Here is an 18,574-nt window from a genome sequence, read left to right as displayed (position 1 = left end):
AAATACAATAAAAGCAAAGATTAAAAACTATCCAATCTTGCAGAAAATTTATTCATCAATGGGATAAAACTATGTGGGCATTGCTGAGAGATTTTGTTAGTCAGCATTATTCAATGGAATATCAAAATTGAGCAATTTCCTTTTTCGTTTGTTTTAATTGACCTATTTCGCTACTTGTTTTTTGTTTGACTTATTTCGCTAAAACCTCTTTTTACGCAAAATGCAATAAAAGCAAGTATTAAGAATACACCAGTTAAATAGAAAATTGATTCATCAATCGTATAAAATTATGATGGTATGGCTAAATGTTCTATATAGCTAGTAATATTCCACGGAATATCAAAATCGAGGAATATGAACTCGAATTCGTCAGTATATTACGGTATATTTTTAAAACGAGTTTGTACATTTCGGTACATTTCTTAAGGGTCAGACCGTACATCTTATCGAAAAACTCCGCGGCCACACTGATATCATGTGAATAGAGAAACGTCATGTGATTGTGATTTTTTTTCTCACGAAGCAGTCACCTGTCGCCGAGAAAATACAATTACGCCTTCAATTTGGTGAGTGTCCTGCGAATGATGGAAAATTCAACACCCTGCAACGTGTTTAATCTCAGCTAGACAAGAAAAACCTGCAAAATGGCGGCCCAAATACGCACAGTGGTGACAACGACTTTCCTGGGGCTCTTCACGGCCGCAGCCACCATCCTCATCCTGTACTTTGTTATGACGGGCAAGGGCGAGCGGGTGAGCGTTGGCTGGTTCCTCACCTCGTCGAATCCCTACATGTGGGCCTGCCTCGGCATTGGGCTCGCCGTCTCGCTGTCTGTGGTAGGCGCCGCCCTTGGCATCCACACGACGGGCACCAGCATTGTTGGCGGCGGTGTTAAGGCTCCCCGCATCAAGACCAAGAATTTGATTTCCGTCATCTTCTGTGAGGCCGTCGCCATCTACGGCCTGATCACTGCCATTGTGCTCTCCGGCCAGTTGGAGCAGTTCCAAATGGAGACGGCTCTGAACAATGTCGCCATCATGAACAACAACTGGTTCTCGGGCTACTTGATATTCGGTGCTGGTCTCGCCGTCGGCCTGGTCAATTTGTTCTGCGGCATTGCTGTTGGTATTGTCGGCTCAGGTGCTGCTCTTTCGGACGCCGCCAATGCGGCCCTGTTCGTCAAGATCCTGATTGTGGAGATTTTCGGCTCGGCCATTGGTCTGTTTGGCCTGATTGTGGGCATTTACATGACGTCCAAGTCGAAGATGGGTGACAAGGAGTAAGACTGCCAGTCTTCAGAGTAAGTGTGCATCGGCTCAATGCATTTCAGCCACTTCTCAATGCCGTTTTTCCTTTGCAGACTTCACTTACTCATCGGCAAGAAGAGAACAATAATCAGCCATCAAGTCATTCCCCCCTTAACACGAGGGCCCCGCACAGCAACATCAGTGGGGCCGAGTTTTTTTTCTGGAAATTACAACAAAAAGCTTGCGTTATATGCAGTTACAGTTTGCTCGAGGAATCCCTACCGAGTCGAGACACGCTTTAAACTGGGACTTTAGTTACTTATTAAGTTGATAGTTTTTTGATAATTTAGATGTTTATTTTTACGCCACGCCTACTCGCGCAATTATCAGCATCCAATTTCAATTGATTGCTGAGTGTGCATGGTGTAAAAATGACAACGATTTGTTTATGTAATAATTATTCTTTTGCCAAACGAAAGACAATTGTATTGTGTGTGCATGTGTGTGTATATTTATGATTCTAAGAAGTTTGTTATGTTTTTGTTTCTACTGGCTCTTGTATTTCTAAATGAGAATGTATTATATTTACTACAAAACGATGAACATGTATATTTTATGCTGCTCTCAATGGCAGAAGCAAAGGAAGATACACAACAGTCGCATTATTATTATTATACATAGCAAGTATTCCATATTAAAAAAGTAATAAAATCTATACGTTTTGTTTATCAATCTATGTGAATGACTGCGAGGCGGGGGCTTATCAAAAGCACGCGCAAACTTGTTAGACCCATAGCACCTATATCTAGGTGCATATGTGAAGTATCATATTGGGATTACCTAAGGTCACTCTCTTTACGCAGATCTTTCGTCTATCGTTACAATCGGTACAATCTGATTAATCGTTCAGCTGTAATTGGAACAGCTGTGTTTGGTTACCTAAAATTGTAATGTGGAAAGTCACTGACTTTGGAGGAAGTCATACCATACTTATAGAATGGTTCAATAGATTCAGCTAGATGCTGAGCTCTATTAAGATTTTAACATGGCTCCATTCAACTTGAAACTTTTCTTGTTTTAATATTTGCAACATAAATTTGCCGCTCATATGTTGTTCAATTTATAGCACTAAAATCAGGGCGGCATTCCAATTCCATTTATCGATAGTACCATCGACTGTTTTTCCTGGTCTTTTTTGCTGGTTTCGTGGTTGGTTTCACTCTTTTCTCTCTGCTGGATAGGATGCAGTTATACTAACGGGAACGTGTGTGGAATGAAGCAACAATAATGCATTCCAAACAAATATCACCTACAATATGTATCGGTATATTGATATATCGCTATCTCTTCTTTGCCTTTGCCGCCATTTTCGAAAAGCGTCCGCCATCTTAACATCTCTTCCTTTTGAAACCTCTTTCTTTTCTTGAAACGTGAGCGGAGCCGCACGCAGTGCAGAGAATAATCGTAATTTGCAATTTGTTTGCTTTAAAATGTCTGAATCCGATGTCGAATCTACTGTGGTGGCGTCAGAGAAGACTGTGGTGCCTATAGAAACTGCCATTGACGAAATATGGGAGGAAGAAGGAGTGGCTGACGTAGCCACTCAGCAAGCCAATGACTGGCCTGAAATCAAGCTTTTCGGCCGCTGGGCCTGCGATGACATATCCATAAGTGATATTTCGTTGCAAGACTACATTGCCGTGAAGGAGAAGTTCGCTCGCTACTTGCCGCACTCGGCGGGACGCTATGCGGCCAAACGCTTCCGCAAAGCTCAATGCCCAATTGTGGAGCGCCTTACCTGCGGGCTGATGATGAAGGGTCGCAGTAACGGCAAGAAACTTCTGGCTTGTCGCATCGTAAAGCACACATTTGAGATCATTCACTTGCTGACTTCGGAAAATCCATTGCAAGTGACTGTTAATGCGATTGTCAACTCTGGGCCACGTGAGGACTCTACACGCATTGGACGCGCTGGAACTGTGCGCCGTCAGGCTGTGGATGTCTCGCCATTGCGTCGCGTCAATCAGGTAAGCAGTATATGGCAAAATACGGCTTAAAGTGCTGGCATCATTATTCCTACCATCTGCTTTGCAGGCTATTTGGTTGATTTGCACTGGGGCACGTGAGGCGGCTTTCCGCAACATCAAAACCGTGGCCGAGTGCCTGGCCGATGAGCTGATCAATGCCGCCAAGGGATCGTCCAACTCGTATGCAATCAAGAAGAAGGATGAGCTGGAGCGTGTGGCCAAATCGAATCGTTAAATTGCCCATTTCATTGTTAATACAGACATACATATGCGCTATGTATGCACACATTCCACAAATGTAACTGTAAATACAGTGTTGTATTTTCGAAACCATATAGGTGTTTCACTCTAACGCACATTGTGTATACAGCCGTCCCTTTCTCGCTGCAGGCAACATAGAATTGGAGATGCAAATTTTTAAAAAATTTAACGTTTGTTTGCGAGCTTAGATGGCGCGCAAGGTGCTGGTCAGCCCCCACTTTTCTTTATCAGTCATTCAATGTAGAGATCAACTTCTATTCATTGGAGCGAGTGCTATCGTCTGGAATATCAACTGTAAAAATGACTTTTCGTACCCGATTCATTTTGCTGATAGCTACCGTATCCACCGTTGCAGTGGCGGGTCTGATTCTCAGCCATGTGATGACGGACACCGGCGATCGTTTGGGATTTGGCTGGTTTCTGTACACCAGCAGTCCCTACCTGTGGGCTGGCCTGGGCATTGGACTGTCGGTGTCGTTATCCGTGGTGGGAGCCGCCGTTGGAATCTATACTACGGGGACCAGCATCGTCGGGGGCGGGGTCCGCTCGCCACGCATCAAGACCAAGAACCTCATCTCGATTATATTCTGCGAGGCAGTGGCCATCTACGGGCTGATCATGGCCATAGTTTTGTCCGGGAGTATAAACAACTATCGCCTGGCAAAGATGCTGAGCGACAAGGGCCAAATGGCCAGAAATATGTTCACGGGATTCGCTGTTTTTGGGGCCGGGCTGGCTGTCGGACTGGTCAACATCTCTTGCGGCGTGGCTGTTGGCATTGTGGGTTCTGGAGCAGCCCTAGCCGACTCGGCCAATGCGTCGCTCTTCGTCAAGGTTCTAATTGTGGAGATATTTGGCTCGGCCATCGGTCTCTTTGGACTGATTGTGGGCATATACTTGACATCCAAGGCGGATATGATTTAAACCCGATTACAAATCAAAAACTACTATTTATTAAGGCCTATTACAGTAATTAAACGCTAATCTTCCTCATCATCGTCGTCGCTATCGTCCGCCTCATCGTTATTTGCCCCCTGATCGCTGCCCTCATCATCTTCCTCGTCCCAGTGTTTGATTTTCTTGTTGGTCATAAAGTCCTCTCGCAGTACATTCCACTCAGACTTCTTTTTTCCAGTTGAAGACGCCTCTGCTGTGTCATCTTCGTCATCATCATCTGTCTCTTGCTCCTCCTTCTTCACAGCATTGTCTATGGCCGTGGACTTGGCCCGCTTGCCGCTCATTAACACGTCCAGGAACTTTCTCTTGTTAATATTATTGAGCACTGCATCCTGACGACTGTCCAGTGGCCCTGCATCTGCCAGCTGTTGTTCGAGATCCTTCTGCTGAATGCGCACTGCGTTGAAGAACTGGACCACGCCTCGAGTGGCCACCTTGCGTAGTGTTCTTTCCCTCTCTAAGTCCTGGTAGCTGGGCTTCACTCTCAGCTGCAGGGGAACATTTCTTCGCTCTGTCTTGGTCAGCGTGGCATCCAATGCGGATTTGTCAGCGTCACCATCCTCATCATCATCGTCCTCCTCTTTGACATCGCCCCCAACGACTTCAAAGTCAAATCCTGGCTTCTTTGCCGCTTCGCTGGTCTTGGAACGAACGACCGCTGGATTCTTCTTGGCCCGGGACAGCACGGTGGGTCCCACTGATTTGCTCTTCAGTACCTTTCTAATGCAATCTGCCCAGCCGGCGTTGGCCCCTGTGTCGCCGTCAACATTCTGACTGTCTTCAGAGTCAGATTCGTTGTTGGAACTGTCTGTGGCCGGCGCAGCCTCTTTTTTCGGGCGCTTCGCAGTGAGAAGAGCCATTTTATTCGGTCAGAAAACAGAAACAAATTTTAAAAATAAAATACGCGTGCTCCTCACGTTGCTAGTGGTGGTAAAATTCGTAAGATAATAACCGATAGCTGACCATATCGAATACAATCAGCTGCGATATTACCATCCCTCAAAAGCGACGAAAAAGAAGAAGAGAGCCGGCAGACCGACTAGAAAAACTGATATTTTCTATTAAAAACAATTATAACTAGAAAATGCTCAAGAAGAAACTAGAGGCCTTGGGGTATCCCACACCCAGTGATCTGGCACTAAGCAGTAAGTACTGATTAGGCAGATTTTTAGAGGGTATTAATAAGGTAATTTCACCACAAAACCAGACCGCAAGGACTTTGCGAGCACAATCCTCTGGCTGGAGGACCAAAAGATAAGACTATATGCAATAGAAGATCGCGAAATTCTGCGCAACGTAGACAATGCCCAGCTGTGGGAGGATGGCTACCTGAAGTACTGTGCAGACCTGAATATGCCTAGCCTGGGAACACAAAACGAACAGCTCGCTTGGATTTTGGGTCATGCCATACGTCTGGAGTTTCTGGACGATCCAGCGCAGTATGAGTCGATCAACAGCAAGCAGAGGCTGCCGAAGATCAACGGCAACCAACCACATCAAAAAAAAGTGCAGGTTATTTTTGAAGGAAAAATGAATGGTAAAAGGTTTCACTTAGAAAAGCGACTCTGTAACGCATTCATTTATTTCCCAAATAGTGGATGACAAAGAATTTATTGCTGGAGTGCGCACTCTAGCTGGCCAACTGAATGTGCCTCATCATCCCAATCATTTGCTGCAGCTGGAAGGCGTAGCCCGGGTGGTACACGAACGCCTTTCGCCTGCTGCCAGGGGACGCCAGCCCATCACTGGGACACCCTTTCCCTTTGACAAGGGCAACGATGTGGTCTCCGCCAACGATCCCGCCCTTGACCTTCCAATGCGCATACTGCGCCTCTTGCAGATCCAGAGCCTGCGTCAGCTACAGACGCACATCAACGAGACGATCGTGTCGGTTCAAAATCTAACTGCCAATCCAAAGACTGACACCAAGCTGGGAAAAGTGGGATTCTGAACGCAGTTCCCATCGATCAAATTCAATAGCCAATCAAGAACAGTACATAACTAATTGTAAATTTAATGAGTCAGCTAGCAATTACAACCGCCTGTCTAGCGTCGAGAAAAGAATCCATGATCCTTTGTTATAGGCTTTGTGGGCGTCGTCCCCTCCTCCGGTTTCTCCTTGGCGGTTGGCTTAAGGAATCCTGCATTTCCCAGCCGAGCCACGCCCAGAGCTCCAACAGCTAATGAAGATACATACATATAACCAATAAAAATGGAAATGCCAAGTAGAAATGGAGTACGCACCGGCTGCCAACCCTTTCATTGTGTAGTTCTCGAGAGGCTTGCTGCGCCGCTTTGCCTGGGCCAACAGAAAGACTCCAATGCCGATCAGCCCGAAACCGCTAACCAGGCGGCAGCCCAAGCAGTCCACCTCACTGCTGGTATTGTCTTTGTTCCAAAACGACAGTCTTCCAATCATTTTGTTTGTTTCTAGAAAATTGTTGAATTGATCAACAAAGGCAAACTTTTTCGACTCACATATTCGATACATCGATAGCTATCGTGTGTACATCCACGTTTACGTGCGAATGGTTCAAACAGGTGTGAAGTTTAAATTGGCTGGGAATTTTGTTTATTTATTTGAACGGCTGACAAAAATGGAATTTCAGCGAAGTGATGCCATGCTTATGGAGATTCTGCAAAGTCGAAAGACCATCGTCGGATTCTTGGACTCCATCTTTGGATTTCTGCGTCGCAAGTACACAGATTTAGACCAGAAACTTGATAAATTTAACCTCCCTGCTGCGATTACTCTAGCACCGACTTTTACCACACGAAAAAGGATGAGGCTGACAAGATTGGATTTCCCAAGAGAATGCGCGATCAAATTCTTTACGGAGCAATGCAGCGCTACGACCCGGACTGCATTCTTCAATCAATGAACGTCGAGAGTGAAATTGGAGGCAATGGTACATTTCTTCCTCCTGCTGTTGAGGAAGTAATCGTGGAAAGTGAGGCAAAAATCACACAACACAAGGCTGATTCAGCGGAGGCTGTATTTTCCCCCATTGACTACAAGAATGGAGCTGCCTTTGCAGGCCACTGCTGGTCTCAGACGTTAAAGGATGTGGAAGTCCAAGTGAAATTGCCCGAAGAACTGAAAATATCCAAAAACCTGAATATAGACATCAAAGGTGGCCACCTTAAGGTGAGCAGCAAGCAAAAGCCAGAGCACGTGATTCTAGAGGGAAATCTTAGCCAGCGGATTAGGCATAACGAAGCGTTGTGGACCATTGACCATAACATGCTGCACATCAGTTGTGGTAAGTAGTCCACGAATCCTTGAATGGTTCAAATAATCTCAATCCCTTCCACTAGACAAGGCCAGGGAGCTCTGGTGGGACCGACTCTTCGAGGGCGACGCCGAAATCGATACAAAGAAAATTGACTGCGAGCGCTATATTGACGATCTTCCCGACGACACTCAGGCGACCATAGAGAAGCTCCGGGTGCAACAGATGGAGGCGGATAAGCAGCAAAGCCAACTGCAGGCTTCCAATCAGGAACAGCTCAAAACCATGGAACGGTTACGGGCCGCCTGGGACGCTGATGGTTCGCCATTTAAAGGACAACCATTTGACCCGTCTATTGTCAGGATGAGTTAGTGTGTAATGTATACAACGTATTTCGGGTTAAATTATAACTAAAGCTAAATGAGAAGAGTTGTGCTTTACTGAGCCTTCAGCTCGTGCTTCTTGTTCCGCAGTTGTTGCTTCTGGTAGGCCACATCCTTGTCATCCGTGGACCAGGCCACGTACATGTAAACGGTAAGCAGCGAGGCCAGGAGCAGACGGTCTAGGCTCATCACATTCGTGGCAAACAGGATGACGGAGAGGCCCACAAACGACGGATGGCGCACATGGGAGTACAGATTACGCAGCTCGCTCGACTTGTAAGCTACGGGCTCGCCGTACTCTTTTAAGTCATAGTAGACCTGCTTGACGCCCAGCAGCTCTGGCAGATCCATTATAAGGCTACCGCCAAAGATGACAGCCCAGCCAAGGCCATGGGTGACCACAAAAGTCCACCAGAGTGGAGCACTCTCGTCCACATCAACTTGCCACAAGACAATCGACTGGGCAGGCAGCCAGTTCTTCAGAAGATACTGCAATGGAATGAAATCTGTGAAATTAGCATTGACTGTTCTATTTTCATGGCTGTTGCTGTAGCAATACTAACATGTAAACAAATCGATGACGTCAGGCTATAAATAGTTCGCTCGGCTGCAGCCAAGCCCAATTTCCTCCACAAATTCTTCACCAGAGCTGACTTAAGAAAGCTGTGCTGGAAGATGAATCCTATCAGGTAGAGTGTGTCAAATACAATGGGTCCATAGGCGGTTTCCAGCCGGGACTTGTTATCCAGTAAATTGAAAATCCAGGTGTGTGCCTTCGAAATGGATCGAGGTGTTGATAGAAACAGCATCAGCTTGCCAAGCACGAAAAAGGTATACCCGAAAGTGGCCACCGAGCTCAGGAGCAGCATAACCTTGGCAAAAGTAGCCATTGATACAGAAAACAACAAAATACTATTTATTAAATGCAAAATAAATGTTTATGTGATGGCTGATGATATCGCAGGCAAGGCATCGATGATTTCGATGGTTTTCAAAAACATCGATACTATCGGATTTTTCAAGCAAATATTTTTAGATTCTCCATTAACTTTGTTCATTTACCGGCTGACGGAACACATCCTCTGTATATCGGTATATAATGGTTTATTTCATCAATCTATTAAATCAATCTAGTATTACGCAGATTTTTAATTTTAATTTTCGATCTCTCAGATCGTACTTCCGTGCATCATAGATTCAGTCAGCTATTGGCTCGCTTCGAATCGGCTATAGCTTTTTCGATCTTTTTGAATCGGTACTAATAAGTAGCAAAAATGTGTCTCATTCCATATTGAATTCAGTTCCAGTCCTGTGCGACATTATCCATTTAAGGAAGATGGATGGGGTACCCCTTTCCACAGCTTAAAATATATCGTACATAACGGAAACAGTTTTGTAACGGAACGACGGATTTTGTTTGTCAAATGTTCCTTAAAACGATTTCGATGTCCTAGAAATGAGGAACATTCTGCATACCCTAGAGAAAAGGATATTATAGAATAGAGGAAAAGTTTGTCATCACAGGCTGCTCCAATGAATCCAGTCTCTGGTTTAATGTGTATGGTTGTCTTACGAAGACCGAGAATAGATATCGGGATCGAGATATATAGTCAAAAACATATTAATCCAAGAAAAAGTAATTATTGACTTTCGTTGTCGTTGAACTGTTTAAATAGAGGGGGGTTGAGTGGGCTAAGTTCGTTTTTTATCGGTATTTTTTGAAAATGAGACCGTATATTTCGGTATGTTTTGGTATATTTCGGTATATTTCCGAGGGTCAGACCGATAAATCCGCGTGCTCAGCGTGTCACATTTATTTAGCAAAATTGTAAGTTTATCCTCGAATCTTTCGTCAATATCGACTTTAAATTGTTTTTTGATGCTTTCCAAGTCTAGTAAAAGTGATATACAGTAAAATATTGTCATTTGTGTCGCCAAGGCAGCGCCATAAGCAGCAACACCCCAGACAGTAGCAGATACTCAGTAAAGCAGCAGCAAAATGCCCAAGAATAAAGGAAAAGGTGGCAAAAATCGTCGTCGTGGTAAGAACGAGAACGAATTCGAGAAGCGCGAGCTGATCTTCAAGGAGGATCAACAGGAGTACGCACAGGTGACCAAAATGCTGGGCAATGGTCGGTTGGAGGCAATGTGCTTTGATGGCGTCAAACGCCTGTGTCACATTCGGGGGAAACTTCGCAAGAAGGTGAGTACAACGCTCGAAAGTGCTCTCTTTGTCTGGTTCGCTTACTCTTTCTTTTGGCCGTGTGTGTGTGTATGCGCGCTCTCTTAAAAGTGCACGTTATTTAGCATTTGGCATTGATTGCCAGAGCCAATATAGGCTATATACCTGGTTATTGTTGTTGTGCATTATATTCGCAATACATATGTACTTATGTGTATAGGTGGCAAATGTGTTTATTATAAATATTTGATGACCATTTTGGTGGCTCTATTTTGGGAGGGGGCTCGAAATATAATGGAGCCCACATTGTGTGGGAGGGAGTGTAATGCAGTGCGTTTGTTGTCCTTGTCTAAGATTAACAAAGGCAACGCATGGGTCGGCGGGGCAGCCATTGATTAATTATGTTTATGTATTAAGAGGAGCGGTGTGCGTGCCCCTAAGCAGTTTACTCTTTGACGGCGCCCCCCATGCCGGCATTTCTTAATCATCCCAAGGGTCCCAAACCTTCGTTTTGAGATACATACAAATGTGGTAGCAGTCCTTAATCGCAGCATCAAATAACGATTAAACTGCAGACGAGTATCAAAAAGCCATAGACCATCTGCATATGTTCCAGGGTATTTTCCGCCTGTACCCCCTGTGGATAGTCCTCTTTTGTTTAAATTTTTCTGCACTTCATCGAAGTTTCTTGTACAGCCTCCTGAAAGCAGAAGATGGGCGGGAATTACCAGGACTACCAAATACAGCTGCCGTACAAGCCCAAGATACTACCTGCCTTGGCCTTTCCATAGCCTTGGGAACGGGATTGTCCATAAACCGATTAGATCTACATATTCCTATGAAAAGCAGTGTGAGCGCACGTCAAGTCTTGAATGGTGCTTCACCCGACAGAGAGCGGTCGTCATAAATAAGATTTCGAATCAGTGGCTACGTCAAGATTCATGGAGTTAGTACGTCACTACCTGTTCCGTCGTAGATGTCAGTTGAAAAGTACCCACAAGTCCCAGAACAAGTCGCCAATCAATGGGGACAAATCAGACAAGGTGCAATAAACATATAGAGCGACGAAACCGAAAAACAAAACACAGTCTAAAAAGGGGGGGAAACTGGGAGGAGACATGTCCCCGTCTAATTGATTGATATGGAAAGTAAACCAAAATGAAAATGCAAATTAATCTTTCCCTGGCGAAAACAGACAAAAACAGAAACTGCCATTTCAGTTCTCACGAAATTCAAAGACACAAAAGCACGTTTTTTGGGGCCGAATTCTCCAGTAACATCCTGACTTGGCACTTAATTAGCTTGTCCTGATTGGTCAGCGTGGGGGCGCCTATGGCATCCCGCCACATTTATCTAATCTACAACTCAAAATAATTAAAGCCAAAGTAATTGAAAGAAAAGCGTGTGGTATATGTTTCGCCGCCAGCTACGACGCAGTTTTTCGCACTTTGTTCAGAAATGCGAGTTTCTAAATCCCTGTAAATGGATTTGTAATACCACCCTTTGAGGCACACCCACACGCGGAATGAATCGCTTACACAAGGCCGTCTGGGAGATGCACTCCCCCTTGAATGTGGGACCCATTATCATTTACTTGAACTCTAATCGCTCAAGTAGTTTCCCTAAGGAATTTATGGTCGATTGCACAGGTGGATTTATACCGGAGCGGCAGTCTTTGAGTGCGTTTAGAGGGCCTCTCTGTGTGGCGTAGACAAGTGATTGCACGGGACCACAAATGCTTCAGGAGCCTACTGATAGAGGAACATCTTCATTTAATTATTTGGTGCATATTTTATCTATTATTCATTATAGTTTTACCCCAAAAATGACGATATCATATGATGTGGGTGGAACACACCAAAATTGGAATTCTATCCAGTGGTGGTGGGGTTTCACCCTCCCTATCTGGGTCATCTGATCGCACTTTTCCTGGAAATTATGAATTACTTTTAAGGGGCGTTGCGGCTTAAAGTGCAGCCAATCGAGAATCAAAGTTCAACGAGTTTTCCCTCAGATGTCTGGACGTTAACTCCGAGCCATATTCTGCACAGACGACAGTCAGCTACCAAAATCTCTCTGTCAATCAACCGGCAGTCAGCTGATCCACGTAATCTGGATCCTAATCGGCGGTCGGCACGACATGGACACGCCTTCCATGCCATACATTCTATGCCCTTTGCTTTTGGCGAGACGCTGGCTATGGCACTGGCTTTGGGCATGACTAATGCGTGTGGACGGGCGCCAGCCAGCCAGCCAGCCAGTCCGTCCGTTCCCCTCCCCCAATTAAACGGTCTCCCCGCCCGGCAACAGGAACGACGGAATATAGAGCGAATCTTATCTCGCGCAGCTTATTTCACAATTAAAGACAGTAGTTGTTGGTTCTTTCAAATGATATTCAAAAATTGTAATCATGTTCTCTCTTTGCTTAAGACTAACTTATATTGGAAGGATCGGGGCAGTATATATTCTTTGTTGATTCTTAATTCTTAATCCTAATGAGATTGTCTAGAGAATTTCATTTTTTCTTTGGGTTTTGATGATTTTTTGTGTGTTTTTGGTTTGGGTATATTTTCTTTTTCGATATTTTCACATTCGAGCTCTTTGGTGGGCTTCCATAGTCGTCTCTCTCCCTGGCAGTGGCCTTTTACATGATATGCGTGGCCGAGCTGATGACCTGATGGATCCAGTCGGTGAAGGCCGAAACCCTCACGAAGACGGAGGGCGCGTTCTTCTGGCCGCAGGGCATCTTGCCCCAGGATACGATGCCGATGACGATGTTGCCCTGCTCGAAGGAGTCCTCGCAGCACTGCTGGATGAGCGGACCGCCAGAGTCGGCGGTGCAGATGCTAACGCCGCCGGTGAGGGGGCCCGTGCAGAGGTTCGTCTCGTGCAGCTGGAGGCCGGAGCGGGCGAGAATCTGTTCGCACAGCTCCATGTCCAGGATGGGCATGTTGGCCTCCTGCAGCTTGTGCGGATAGTTGGGCACGGCGGTCATCGAGACGTTGCCCCAGCCGTACAGAGTGCCATAGCCCTCGGGATGAGCATCCTGCTCGGGGAGCATGGCCGGCTGGACGTACTCGTCGAAGACCAGGGGCCTCTTGATGTAGATGAGCGCGATGTCGTAGGGATTGACGCCGCCGAGGTAGAGCTCGTGGCGGACGTAGTAGTCGATGTGGCGCATCTGGATGTTGGCCGCCTCGCCCCGGTGGTCGTGGATGTCGTGGCTGCCTGCCACAATCACCGAGTTCTCGACGGTCTGCGGCGAGTTGAGGCAGTGGGCGGCCGTCAGGATCCAGTGCTCGTTGATCACAGTGCCGGCACAGTAGTGTACCAGGCCCTGGTCGGGGGTCATCATCTGTATGCTGACCACGTAGGGCGCCGTGTGGGGAGTTGCCTCGCGCTTGGCCAGGAACTTCTTGCTCCAGTGCGTCTTTCGCGGTGCTTCCAGTGTGCTAATCCGATTCTCGAGCAGCCCGTAGGCCGCCAGATTCATGGCCATTGTGTGGGCCGAGGATCCCATGGCGCTGTTGGCACCTCCGCACTTGCGGACGGTGGGCAGCAGGGAACTCTGGGAGGCACTGCTGCTGAGCACGACCATAATGCTGGCTATGGTCGTCAGCAGCACCGAGTATATGCATCGGTAGGATAAGAGCATAATGTCCTCGCTCTGGTAGCACGCGCCGCACGTATTCGTCGAGTAGTAGGTCGGAATTTTGACACTTGATGGGTCTTGCGGGACACGCGAAACGCGTCTCGATTTGATTTTTCTTTTGCTTTCGCCTTGGCTCTGCCTCTGGCGTATTTGTGGTAACACTTCACTCGTATTCCGTTTTTATCGTTCATGGAACACACGTTTTTGTTTCTCAGCGGTTTCTCCGGGCTGGCTGTTGTTTGCTTGATTGCGATTTTAAATTTGCAGGGTCCGCCGGAATGGGGGCTGTATTTATAGGGGGCCCTCCAGAGAGAGTCTCCCCTTTCATTGGGTGTCTTCTTATCGCAGAAAGAGAGAGGGTCGGTCGTATACCGACTGCCAAATCTAATCAGTGACGAGTCGAGATAAGGCCGAAATTCGGCGAGTGCCATTCGGGTTTTGGGCCCACAGGGATGACTGCCCTACCCCTGTCCCTATACGAATGTAGGGAGGCAGATCCCTCTTTTTGATCAAACATAATCTACACCTGCCTTTTGTTATATAATTTCGAAGATAACTGTTAACTATCGTGGGAAGAAAGCACCGCCTCTCTCGTTGAATAGCGGGTGCCATGAACCCCATGCTGAGGAATGTTTATGACGCATCGGCATTGGGTTTATATTACAGCGAAAGAAATAAATCATTCATGAGGAGTACTTTCTGTGATTCAGTTTATAAAAATCCAGAACAAATGGTAAAACCAGAAGCAAATGCAAAGCATTTCTAATACTTTCTCCAATTGCAGAAGTACTTCTTCTTTGGGGCAAAACCAGAGCAAACCAGCACAAACTGCTGTCTGACATTATTGATGACATTGCGAGGCGATAAGAATCTGTTCGGTTCAGTGATGTCTGTGGCTATATATAGTGTTCCAAGAGACCTGCTGCCTCAAATACCAAACCTCTGACGAGCACAAAAAACTTACTCACCCGCACTCCCAGGGTGCTCCTTCAGGCCCATACTCGGAGGTGTTCGCAATCAGTGGTTGTGCGATCAGGGGCTTCCCGCTGGCATGGAGTGTGCCGCCTGCCTGCCCCAGGGGTTCGCTTATCTCGTCTGCCCTGGGGTAATGGTAATGGCCAATTTCGATTCGATTTAGTCACAATTCTTGTATCTCTGCCTGGATGGTTTGCATGCGCATGATCTATCTATCGTGTTTGGCAGGGAATCCATTATAGAGAGGGAGGGAGAGGGCGACGCCATCGCCTTATTTGGGCCGTATGATAAATGTTCCAAAGTTCAGGGGCCCCAGAGAGGTTTTATTTTCAGCGAAGACGTAATGTGGGAATAACGTGCTTGTGTTTGTGCTTCTTCGGGTTCTCTGATTTTTGTTAATGAATTTTTAAGCCGAACCGCGTTATCGGGTCTTATCGACCGACGTGGCTGGTCAAGCACTACTATATTTGTGGATATATGTGTCATCTGAAATCGGCGGAGGATTGGAATTTATATTGCACCTAGTACAACCGACAGGAAGTAGAGTGCCGATGCCGCTGCCGCTGCCGTCGGAGGAAGTGAATTTATGAATGGGCTTTGAATCATTAATCGAATGGAATTCAAGTGCAGCTTGCCCTAGGTCGTTGACTCTCTTTCTCTGGGTTGAGTAATAAAACAAATAAAACAACTACCAGGCTGGGGGTTTCTCTCTTGTTTACTGCATTCATATCATACCATATCGTTTCGTATCGTTGCGTATCAGCGCTGCTCCACATAATCTGCCAATGTTTCCGCTGACGTCACGAGTGTGAGGAAATCTCAATCTGTTGTCACGCTGCTACTCCTGGAATCTGAAATCTGGCATCTGATTAGGCAAATGTTTGCTCAAGAGCATTGTTATTCCTCGGTTGCGGTTGAAAGGTATCTCGATACAGCCTTGCCTTATCGCATCAGTTGTATGTACAGCCAAACGCGCATTATTTCCTGGAACTAAGACCTGGTTTAACCAATTTTTGGCTTGCACATTATCACTGATATGTGACTCGCGACGCGTTTGGACTTGTTCTCTAGCTCTAATCTACATTCCTTTTGCTATTCCACTCGCTTTGCTGACTATTATCAATGTGTATTGTGATGATATTTCAAGTACTTCCAACTGATTGCAATCCGTGAAAAGTTAATTATTCCAAAGCCCTCACGTGAGCAAACTGAGTGGAGAGCCCCTCCTTTACGGATGGCCATAGGCTCCTGGTGAAATGATGTGCCCGAAACTGACCAAAAATGGAACCTTCTTGTTGGCACCCCAATCCAAAGGTTGTGGTTGTGGTTGCGCACGTTTGTGAAATACCCCGAATTGTTGGCCAGGCACGGGGCCTGCCCCAAAGATCAGCTATCTTTTATCTATTACACAGAATACAAGACTGCAAATTGTGTTTGCTCTTTTTGCCGCAAGAATTACTCATAACAGAAAAAGGGCAGGGAAAGACAAGGAGAAAGAGACGTGTACTTTGTGGCTTTTCCCAATTGAATGATGATGATAACATTGTTGTGCTTTCTTTTGCAGGTGTGGATCAATCAGGGCGATATCATATTGGTCGGATTGCGTGACTATCAGGACTCGAAGGCCGATGTCATCCTGAAGTACACGCCCGACGAGGCCAGGAATCTGAAGACATACGGTGAGTTCCCCGAATCGGTGCGCATCAACGAGACAGTCACATTCGTGGAGGATGGCTTCGACGAGGACATCGAGTTCGGCGACGAGATCAGCTCAGAGGACGATGCTGATTCCGTTGACAACATCTGATTAACAAGAAAGCAAAGGAAGATGTTATCCGGAGGAGCAGCAGCATCATCAGGAGGGGGAGGGACGGGTGCGAGTGCGGCAGGAATGTCCGGCGGTGCAAAGTCAGTCAAAGAGTAGGGAATTAAAAAAATTGTAAAAAGCAAAGAAAACCAAACCCCCACAACCACATACCCAGCCAGACATACAGCAGGCTCTCCCCAACATCCACAGATTGGCGACACGACAACTAGCAGATGGCGACAACAACAGCCACAACAATTACAGATAATAGCCCACAGTTTTTCAACAACTTTAATGTCTTTCTATAAACTTTTCGACTAGGTTCCAAATTCAAATTGTCTAATCTAATGCCGCGTCGCAAACGACACGACAAACAACTATGTAATACAATTAGTAGAACTGTTGCACTGAGCAGCAAACCATGCCACACAGTGTAGCAAAGATCAGAACACTAAATCTTTATGCAATTAAACAAAGCAAAGAAAACCCATAACAAAACGGATACTAGTTATTATTCACAAAAATCTAGAAAAAAATAAAACGCAGAATAAAGTAAATTCATAAATCATAAATAATAGAATAGGAGTTTAGCTAACATTTATGTGTGTAAATGAGAAAGCGGAAGGTATAGGAGTTTCCATTGTAGCTAGCGAGTAAGCCAAATCAAATTAAATCAACCAACCATGGTGGTTTTGCCCCCCCAAAAGTGTTCCTTCTCGTCTTGTTTTAACTCTATCTCTATACTGGATACTTGATACTTTTGTGTTATTTTTGATGGTCTTCATAGCTATATATATCATATTTTACCAACGCCCCTTTTGTTTTTGCTGTCGATGCATTCGGCCCAGCCCCTTCCCTATTTCCCTATTTAGTTGTAGTTTAATTCGAGCCTAACGAACGTGTAAAAACTAAAGAACATTGATTTTTTGTACTGAGTTGAACTCCAATAAATGGCGTTGATTAACCCGAATGCTAAACAGCAAATAATCATCCCCCACCAAGTGGTTTCTTCTGCTCGTCGGTTTCACTTCAATTCAAACTACGTATTTTTATTATTAAATGCATAATGGTAATACATGGAAAGCCTTGCAGCTTACAGCTCCTCGTGGTGGGAGGGGAACTTCTTGAGTATGGCATGGTACAGATTGTAGAAGGCGTAAACCGAAACCGTGATAATCACCAGCAGAGCACCGCCAAAGGCGATGCTGAGGAAGTTTCCGTCAATAATGCCCGCGGACCGGTGACGCTTGGTGGAAAAAATTTCCTCTGTGGATGCAGGATTGTTCTGCTGCTGGGCCGTGCGTTCTGCCATCAGACGCTTCATGGTGCTCAGGCGCTCCCGCAGCACCTCCACCGATTCTGTGTCCAAGTCCGATGCTCCTGTTCCTGTGACGTGCGATAAATCGTTAGTTTTTTACTGAAAATTCAAATGAATTGGATGCATATCTATTACCAGTGGCCTGGGTAGTGGAAGCACTTGAGTAGGCAGACATTGTTTGTTGTTTGATAAACTATTAATTGAGCAGAAAACGCAGCAGGAGCTAGCTTAAATGAATATTTTATTCTGGTATGGGGTGGTATATAAAATATAACGAGCAGCGCCTGCGCATAACGGACATCGGGTAGTCTTGCCAGATCGTTAAAAAAAAGGTAAACAGATAGCGAACCGTACTCTGCATACCCTGGGGAAATGGATACTATATAATTGATAAAATGTTTGTCATCTCAAGCTTCAATATATGCAGAAACTAGTCAGTTTCTGTTTAAAAGCTATTTCCACGATATTTTTCGGCTAATTGTCTTCTTTCAGAGACGAAGAATAGGTATCGGGATCGAGATATATACAAGAA

General features: G+C 45.7%; 11 protein-coding genes across 14 annotated transcripts; 6 read left to right on the top strand and 5 right to left on the bottom strand.

Moving 5' to 3' along the window:
• The first annotated feature begins 456 nt into the window (after nucleotides 1-456).
• LOC108155983 (V-type proton ATPase 21 kDa proteolipid subunit) lies at nucleotides 457-1,850 on the top strand. Of its 2 annotated transcripts, none has more exons than XM_017287173.2 (3): nucleotides 457-566; nucleotides 623-1,300; nucleotides 1,361-1,850. In XM_017287173.2, exon 2 carries the CDS (start codon nucleotides 645-647, stop codon nucleotides 1,281-1,283), a length of 639 nt encoding a protein of 212 aa, XP_017142662.1. In that variant the 5' UTR covers nucleotides 457-566; nucleotides 623-644; the 3' UTR covers nucleotides 1,284-1,300; nucleotides 1,361-1,850. The 2 variants fall into 2 exon arrangements, with proteins under 2 accessions (XP_017142662.1, XP_017142663.1); XM_017287174.2 differs by having other exon boundaries at nucleotides 465-566; nucleotides 627-1,300.
• Nucleotides 1,851-2,651: 801 nt separating this feature from the next.
• LOC108155981 (40S ribosomal protein S5b) lies at nucleotides 2,652-3,607 on the top strand. The gene is made up of 2 exons (XM_017287169.2): nucleotides 2,652-3,274; nucleotides 3,342-3,607. Exons 1-2 carry the CDS (start codon nucleotides 2,738-2,740, stop codon nucleotides 3,507-3,509), a joined length of 705 nt encoding a protein of 234 aa, XP_017142658.1. The 5' UTR covers nucleotides 2,652-2,737; the 3' UTR covers nucleotides 3,510-3,607.
• A 44-nt stretch (nucleotides 3,608-3,651) lies between these two features.
• On the top strand, nucleotides 3,652-4,530 carry LOC108155982 (V-type proton ATPase 21 kDa proteolipid subunit). Its single transcript, XM_017287171.2, has 2 exons — nucleotides 3,652-3,829; nucleotides 3,891-4,530. Exons 1-2 carry the CDS (start codon nucleotides 3,724-3,726, stop codon nucleotides 4,457-4,459), a joined length of 675 nt encoding a protein of 224 aa, XP_017142660.1. The 5' UTR covers nucleotides 3,652-3,723; the 3' UTR covers nucleotides 4,460-4,530.
• LOC108155977 (RRP15-like protein) lies at nucleotides 4,466-5,439 on the bottom strand. Its single transcript, XM_017287166.2, has one exon. It carries the CDS (start codon nucleotides 5,350-5,352, stop codon nucleotides 4,516-4,518), a length of 837 nt encoding a protein of 278 aa, XP_017142655.1. The 5' UTR covers nucleotides 5,353-5,439; the 3' UTR covers nucleotides 4,466-4,515.
• A 48-nt stretch (nucleotides 5,440-5,487) lies between these two features.
• LOC108155980 (RNA transcription, translation and transport factor protein) lies at nucleotides 5,488-6,556 on the top strand. The gene is made up of 3 exons (XM_017287168.2): nucleotides 5,488-5,637; nucleotides 5,700-6,029; nucleotides 6,088-6,556. Exons 1-3 carry the CDS (start codon nucleotides 5,577-5,579, stop codon nucleotides 6,441-6,443), a joined length of 747 nt encoding a protein of 248 aa, XP_017142657.1. The 5' UTR covers nucleotides 5,488-5,576; the 3' UTR covers nucleotides 6,444-6,556.
• LOC108155984 lies at nucleotides 6,482-6,988 on the bottom strand. The gene is made up of 2 exons (XM_017287175.2): nucleotides 6,737-6,988; nucleotides 6,482-6,672 (listed from the first exon to the last, which is right to left on the bottom strand). Exons 1-2 carry the CDS (start codon nucleotides 6,981-6,983, stop codon nucleotides 6,539-6,541), a joined length of 381 nt encoding a protein of 126 aa, XP_017142664.1. The 5' UTR covers nucleotides 6,984-6,988; the 3' UTR covers nucleotides 6,482-6,538.
• An 8-nt stretch (nucleotides 6,989-6,996) lies between these two features.
• LOC108155976 (nudC domain-containing protein 3) lies at nucleotides 6,997-8,152 on the top strand. The gene is made up of 3 exons (XM_017287165.2): nucleotides 6,997-7,190; nucleotides 7,250-7,755; nucleotides 7,811-8,152. The coding sequence occupies exons 1-3, from the start codon at nucleotides 7,021-7,023 to the stop codon at nucleotides 8,095-8,097; spliced, it is 963 nt and encodes a 320-aa protein (XP_017142654.1). The 5' UTR covers nucleotides 6,997-7,020; the 3' UTR covers nucleotides 8,098-8,152.
• LOC108155979 (nurim homolog) lies at nucleotides 8,077-9,091 on the bottom strand. Its single transcript, XM_017287167.2, has 2 exons — nucleotides 8,672-9,091; nucleotides 8,077-8,597 (listed from the first exon to the last, which is right to left on the bottom strand). The coding sequence occupies exons 1-2, from the start codon at nucleotides 8,996-8,998 to the stop codon at nucleotides 8,163-8,165; spliced, it is 762 nt and encodes a 253-aa protein (XP_017142656.1). The 5' UTR covers nucleotides 8,999-9,091; the 3' UTR covers nucleotides 8,077-8,162.
• Nucleotides 9,092-9,861: 770 nt separating this feature from the next.
• LOC108156802 (eukaryotic translation initiation factor 1A, X-chromosomal) lies at nucleotides 9,862-17,708 on the top strand. Of its 3 annotated transcripts, none has more exons than XM_017288485.2 (3): nucleotides 9,862-9,936; nucleotides 10,000-10,311; nucleotides 16,482-17,708. In XM_017288485.2, exons 2-3 carry the CDS (start codon nucleotides 10,108-10,110, stop codon nucleotides 16,722-16,724), a joined length of 447 nt encoding a protein of 148 aa, XP_017143974.1. In that variant the 5' UTR covers nucleotides 9,862-9,936; nucleotides 10,000-10,107; the 3' UTR covers nucleotides 16,725-17,708. The 3 variants fall into 3 exon arrangements, with proteins under 3 accessions (XP_017143974.1, XP_017143978.1, XP_017143977.1); XM_017288489.2 differs by having other exon boundaries at nucleotides 9,881-9,936; nucleotides 10,048-10,311; XM_017288488.2 differs by having other exon boundaries at nucleotides 9,920-9,936; nucleotides 10,005-10,311.
• Nucleotides 12,671-14,288, bottom strand: LOC108156801 (transmembrane protease serine 9). Its single transcript, XM_017288484.2, has one exon. The coding sequence runs from the start codon at nucleotides 13,943-13,945 to the stop codon at nucleotides 12,935-12,937; it is 1,011 nt and encodes a 336-aa protein (XP_017143973.1). The 5' UTR covers nucleotides 13,946-14,288; the 3' UTR covers nucleotides 12,671-12,934.
• On the bottom strand, nucleotides 17,493-18,364 carry LOC108156803. Its single transcript, XM_017288490.2, has 2 exons — nucleotides 18,178-18,364; nucleotides 17,493-18,110 (listed from the first exon to the last, which is right to left on the bottom strand). Exons 1-2 carry the CDS (start codon nucleotides 18,215-18,217, stop codon nucleotides 17,818-17,820), a joined length of 333 nt encoding a protein of 110 aa, XP_017143979.1. The 5' UTR covers nucleotides 18,218-18,364; the 3' UTR covers nucleotides 17,493-17,817.
• Nucleotides 18,365-18,574: the final 210 nt, after the last annotated feature.

This window comes from Drosophila miranda, chromosome 2 (genome assembly GCF_003369915.1).
Source record: "Drosophila miranda strain MSH22 chromosome 2, D.miranda_PacBio2.1, whole genome shotgun sequence".
NCBI classification, from domain to species: domain Eukaryota; kingdom Metazoa; phylum Arthropoda; class Insecta; order Diptera; family Drosophilidae; genus Drosophila; species Drosophila miranda.
This window is presented reverse-complemented; position numbering and strand designations above follow the sequence as displayed.